This window comes from Gossypium raimondii, chromosome 7 (assembly GCF_025698545.1).
Source record: "Gossypium raimondii isolate GPD5lz chromosome 7, ASM2569854v1, whole genome shotgun sequence".
Taxonomy (NCBI): domain Eukaryota; kingdom Viridiplantae; phylum Streptophyta; class Magnoliopsida; order Malvales; family Malvaceae; genus Gossypium; species Gossypium raimondii.
This window is the reverse complement of record NC_068571.1, coordinates 36,863,098-36,869,625: the sequence shown is the minus strand read 5'-3', so window position 1 is coordinate 36,869,625 and position 6,528 is coordinate 36,863,098. Positions and strand designations below refer to the sequence as shown.

General features: G+C 31.2%; 1 protein-coding gene across 1 annotated transcript; it reads left to right on the top strand.

The window, feature by feature from the left end:
• Positions 1-882: 882 nt before the first annotated feature.
• On the top strand, positions 883-3,361 carry LOC105793497 (elongation factor 1-alpha). Its single transcript, XM_012622406.2, has 3 exons — positions 883-1,044; positions 1,572-2,042; positions 2,119-3,361. The coding sequence occupies exons 2-3, from the start codon at positions 1,581-1,583 to the stop codon at positions 2,998-3,000; spliced, it is 1,344 nt and encodes a 447-aa protein (XP_012477860.1). The 5' UTR covers positions 883-1,044; positions 1,572-1,580; the 3' UTR covers positions 3,001-3,361.
• Positions 3,362-6,528: the final 3,167 nt, after the last annotated feature.

Genomic DNA, 6,528 nt, shown 5'->3' with positions numbered 1-6,528 from the left:
AGTTGCTTTGCCATCATCTAGGGCATGAACCCATGCGGTAGATCATGGAATAAAACCCCAAAAATCTACAGTAAACAGTGGCATAACCATTGGTTCGTCCCCATCTTTTAACTGGTGCATAACGAGAAGATGAGAATTGAAATTCCATGGTCCTCCAGCCTTAATTCTATTTACATCCACCGTATGATATAATCAAAAAATATACATTCTTTCATTTTGATCAGAAATCGAAATACCCTCGATCGAATGCTAAACGTTTGCCAAAGTTGCTTGCATTGACTGAAAATTAACCACACTCGACGTTAGAAAAGAGCCCACAAAACAGTTATCAAAAGAGACCATTAAATCTGGTTTCTCTGTACCCAACTACAACACCTCATCCTCCTCATCCCATGGGATAGATTGGCAATGTTCTCTTCCACATCCGTCATCCTTTAATAATGGTGGAAATAGAGAGCAATGAAACTAGAAAATACAGAAAAGGAAAAATGTGCTATAAAGCAAAGACAAGAATGCTACAAAGCAGAGAATAAATTTACTTCATAGTTGATATTATATTATTTAAACTATTAAAATTTATAGATAATTAATATCTTATTATAAAATATTTTAATTATTTTATATTACATGAAATAAATAAAATTAATTGTATAATTGTATATTTTTTAAATAATAATTACTCTAATTAAGTGAAATATTTAATTGATTAAAATGAAATAATTAAATGGGTAAATAGTGACATAAAAAAGTTAATTAATAAATTTAAGTAAAATACAAATGACAGCGTTTCGCCAGTAGTTTCGATAGTGTCCAGAGAGTTCCCAGAGAACCCCCGGCTTTAACTGTAGTCAATCAAACGAAATACAAGGATAATTTCGTAAAACTGCCTTAATTGAATCTCCTTGTGTAACCCTAACCCTAGCTCTTGTTGCTTTTTCTCAATATATATACTAGGCAGAGCCCTTACCGCTTACCCCAATTCTTCATTTTCATTTTATTGTTCCTTCCTTCGCCGTCTACTGCTCTTGTGACCTCGATTTCAAGGCGAGAAGTCTCATCTCATTATCCTTTCTTTTCTTCTATTATTTTTATCTAAGACGATGATTTGAAGCTTTGTATATATATATGGATTCATCTTGTGTTGAGATTTATGATTTGTTGTTGATTTTAATCTGTATTTTTGAGGTTCGATTTTTTTTCTCTTTCAATGTTGATTTCGCGATAGATCTTGTTTTTATTGGATCGAATCTAAGATAATAAGGTGATCTGAAATTATTTTGGTGTATATTTTTGTTTACTTTGCTTTTTCGGAATGATACTATTTGCCTTGGGTAAACAACTTGTCTTCTCATTTTCTCTTTTTATTATTGTTCAACATAAGCTTAGTTGAGACCATGTCTTTCTTCATCTCTGAGTTATGAATTTTAATCAGCCTAGCTCTGAGTTTAGAGATTTTCTTTCTAGCAGCTTTTGAAAATACATTTATGATCCATGTGAAATTTCATATGTACGTTTTTTTAATATTTTGATTTTAACTGTTCCCCTCTTTTTGTTCTTGTGGTTTTGTACAGTGAAACAGAATGGGTAAGGAAAAGACTCACATTAACATTGTGGTCATTGGCCATGTCGATTCCGGAAAATCGACCACCACTGGCCACCTGATCTACAAGCTTGGTGGTATTGACAAGCGTGTGATTGAAAGGTTTGAGAAAGAAGCTGCTGAGATGAACAAGAGGTCATTCAAGTATGCTTGGGTGCTTGACAAGCTCAAGGCTGAACGTGAGCGTGGTATCACCATTGATATTGCCTTGTGGAAATTTGAGACCACCAAATACTACTGCACTGTGATTGATGCGCCTGGACATCGTGACTTTATCAAGAACATGATTACTGGTACCTCGCAGGCTGACTGTGCTGTTTTGATTATTGATTCCACCACTGGTGGTTTTGAAGCTGGTATCTCCAAGGATGGTCAGACTCGTGAGCATGCTTTGCTTGCTTTTACCCTTGGTGTCAAGCAAATGATTTGCTGTTGCAACAAGGTAAAAATCATTATCTGTTTACATTTGTGTTATTGGGAGACTTTGATGCTAATTTTTGTTTGTTTTTTCTGTATAGATGGATGCCACTACCCCTAAATACTCGAAGGCTAGGTATGATGAAATCGTGAAGGAAGTCTCTTCCTACTTGAAGAAGGTTGGATACAACCCTGACAAGATTCCATTTGTTCCCATTTCTGGTTTTGAGGGTGATAACATGATTGAGAGGTCTACCAACTTGGACTGGTACAAGGGCCCTACACTTCTTGAGGCTCTTGACCAGATCAATGAGCCCAAGAGGCCTTCAGACAAGCCTCTCCGTCTACCACTTCAGGATGTGTACAAGATTGGTGGTATTGGAACTGTCCCGGTTGGTCGTGTTGAAACTGGTGTCTTGAAGCCTGGTATGGTTGTGACCTTTGGTCCTACTGGTCTGACCACTGAAGTTAAGTCTGTTGAGATGCACCATGAAGCTCTTACAGAGGCACTTCCTGGTGATAATGTTGGGTTCAATGTTAAGAATGTTGCTGTTAAGGATCTCAAGCGTGGTTATGTTGCATCCAACTCCAAGGATGATCCTGCTAAGGAGGCTGCAAACTTCACTTCTCAGGTCATCATTATGAACCATCCTGGACAAATTGGAAACGGATATGCCCCAGTCCTCGACTGCCACACCTCACACATTGCTGTTAAGTTTGCTGAACTTTTGACCAAGATTGACAGGCGATCTGGTAAGGAGCTTGAGAAGGAACCCAAGTTCTTGAAGAATGGTGATGCTGGTATGATTAAGATGATTCCCACCAAGCCCATGGTTGTGGAGACCTTCTCCGAGTACCCACCCTTGGGCCGTTTTGCTGTGAGGGACATGCGTCAGACCGTGGCTGTTGGTGTTATCAAGAATGTTGAGAAGAAGGACCCATCCGGTGCAAAGGTCACCAAGTCTGCTGCTAAAAAGAAGTGAACCGTGCTGGCTAAACCTAATGAAGTTTCCGCAGATGGAGTATTTTATTATGATAATAATAGTTTGATAGACTTTATCATTTATGATATAGTTGGTCTTTTGCTTGGTTTTGCATGTTATAGTGTGTTGCCATTGTTGTCTGGTAACTGTTCTCAGTATTGGGTGCTTGACAGACGGTGGCATAGCTATGGCGGGTGGTCTCTAGCGTTATCTGGTTTTGTTTAATTTACTACTGTATCTTGTCATTGTCAAGAGGTGCCCCCTTGGTTTTCCAAGGTGGCTTGAAACTTTTGTTTATGATTTTCGTTGAAGCTGCGGAATTATATATTATGAAATCATGCTGTATTTTTGCGTTTTGGTAGATTTCAGTCTCTAATCACAACTTTTCCTTAATTTGCTTTTACCTCTAAAAGATAATGGATTTGCTTTCATAAACTAAATATTTGCAAATTTATTAAATAAACTTCTAAATCGTACCATACAACAAATAAAAACATCTCATTTATTGGATTTTTCTATTCGACCGGTACCTACTGATATGATTGATACAGGCAATAATGTTTACGTGAGTGGAACCTAAATTTTGTTGTTTTCTTCACTATCATAACAATGCATTTTGGTCGGTACCAAATAGACTCTCGTTATTGGAACCCTTATGCAATCAGTTCTCCAATTAATAAAGCACCTAATTGAAGTACTAGTATTCTGATATTTCTTTCATTAATTTAACAATTGAATTGCTTTCATAAATTAAATATTTAGATTTTTTAATATACTCAAAACTCGATATACATTCTCTATGTGAATGAAATATGAAATGTAAAAGTTGGATTGTTAAATTATAGAAATATTTAAAAACTATTTTAGTTTTAAATATGCACTGATGAAGTATTTTGAATTTCATACTTTTTATTAAATAATATGTCCAAAATCCATTATCCAATCATTTCGTGATCATGAAAAGACTATATAATGAACTCAATAGCAGTGGGTATCCAAGTACTTATGAAAGTAACACTAAGGGTCTGTTTGTTTCATTGAAAATGGTTCCCTGAAAATAATTTCTAAAAAATGACTTACAAAGTTAATATTTTCTGGTATTTAGATGAATCATGTAAAATATTTTCTATTGTTTGATAGATTTCTTAAAAATATTTCATAAAAGCATTTTCAATGAAACAAACATACATTTAAGATTTTGTTATCTTTACATTGTTTAATTGAGTTTATTTTATAACTACAAATTTATATTTTATGTTATTTTTGCATATATTAAAAATATTTTGTTAAATTCAAGTTCATTACAACGTCATTTTTAGTTATATGACCACCAAGTGAGTATTTTTATTTAAAGATGTGACATCAACAAAATTGACAAAAAATTTATAACAATGTAAACAATTGGACTTGATTTTCAAATTTGAAAAGTAGAGGACTAAATTTTAAAAATAAATGTACAAAGACTAAATTGCAAATTTGTGAAGAGTACATAAACTTATGACATATTTTAACCTTTATACTACAAAACATTTATTATTAATATATTTATAATTGTAATAAATATTTATTATTAAAATATTAATATTGAATTTTTAATATGTGAAGAATATTATTTAAAAAATATTATTAAAATAAAATTGAAATATTAAATAAATTATTAAAATAATAAATTAGATTAATAATTTATTATATGACTAAATATAAATAATTAAACATGTATGTTTAATAATATTGAAAAATATAATATTTTATATTAATATTTTTAATATTTAAAAAATAAAAATAAAAATAAAATTATTATCAATATAATAATATTAAGCTTGATTTAAATTAAATTTTATATAAAAATCAAATTACCTCTAGAGAAGCTCTTTTCCGGAGAATGACTTACACTTTTTAAAAGTTGTAAGTCATTTTATAGAAAAAATGATTTATTTTACGTTGACCTAAAAGTCATTTTCCGTTGACCAAACTAATTTCTGTAAAACAAATAAAAAATGTAAAAAATATTTTCCGTAAAATCTTCTACATGTACATGTAAACAAATGGACCCAAAATTGGGGCTCCCCTATAAATTGTAAGGTTTTATTTCAAAAGCAATGTAAAAAATCATACAAAGTTGTATTTTTTCTCTCAAAATATTGTCACCTGTGATCGTGTTGCGAAAATATGCAATACCTGTAAAAGGTTCAGTAACTCAATTAATTAAGTGTTGATTTTTTGTAATACATAAAATAGTAGATGTGATTAGTTTTGTAGCCAATGTTAGGTTATTATTATGTTTATGAAACATTGAAAGTAAAATTTTAAGTTGTGTTGTTGGGAGATAATGTTATCTTATTAATGTTTTACACATGGGTAATCCTCGTTAATTTTATCTGAATTATTGTTATTAAGAATTGTTAAAATTATTAAAATTATTTTGTTATTATTAATGTTACATTTGTTGAATATGTTTTTGTATGGTATACTGAAAGTTGTGTCATTATATATGATTGTCATCGTAATAAGTTAGCGATCGGGTTGTTGGAATCATTGTTATTAAGAATTGTCTAAATTGTTAGAGTTTTTTTTCTTTTGTAATATTTGGAATATACTATTTGACAACTTCAAAATGACGAATAAATTTTTGGCATTAATATATTTGAATGGAGATATGTATTTGATTGATAGTGAAATCATATTTCAAATAAATACAATTTTACGTAAAAAGAAAAATATTGAGAAAATCCAGATTAATAATACTAAGTGCATATATATTGTATATATGTTTAATGAAAATTGAAAATGATTAAATCCCAATGACTAGACTGGACGATAATTGATGCATTCATGAAGGATGGAACTTTTTATCACTCCCCTATATCAGAAAAGGAGGCTACAACAGGATCATCTTTGTCCGACTTTCCTCTCCACCAAACATAGGGAGATCGGGAGAGGAAGAGATGGAGATCCATGGGTCCCTACTGACCAGGTTCATCGTCCTCATTCTCGTTCCAATAGCTAATCATCTATGCGGCTTCAGACCCGGTCAGGTATCAATGAAAGTTTAATTAAATTTTTAATAAACATTTATAATTATAGATTTTATAAATTACTTTTTAGATAAATATATTAAATGGGATTCTATGTATAATTGAAAAAAATTAACATGGTCAAATAGTGTCTAAAAAACATAAAACGAAGATAATTTTAACTAATTAAAGTTGAAAAATCTAAATTCAAAGTGAATTTTATTTAAATAAAGTCCAAAATCTCAAAACCCAAAAATAATATGAAAACTCGAACCGGTTTAATATAATTAAGTAATAATCAATTTTTTATATCCACCGATTGGATTTGGTTAAAAAAAAAATCAAATATCCCAATTCAATTAAAAAAAACCGAATGGATCTCACTCCTAATGCTTTGTGCGAACATTGTTTTCCCTGAAAATCACTGGCCAGGGAAAAAAACCACAACCAATTGGGAGGTAAAGTCATAAATTTACTTATTTATTTATTTTTTATCAGTGCAATATCATAATTC

Excerpts from the sequence above, each read along its gene's own strand:
- LOC105793497 (XM_012622406.2), top strand. The coding sequence starts at position 1,581 with ATGGGTAAGGAAAAGACTCACATTAACATTGTGGTCATTGGCCATGTC. Across the intron at positions 2,043-2,118 it reads TGATTTGCTGTTGCAACAAG|ATGGATGCCACTACCCCTAA; the intron begins GTAAAAATCATT and ends TTTTCTGTATAG.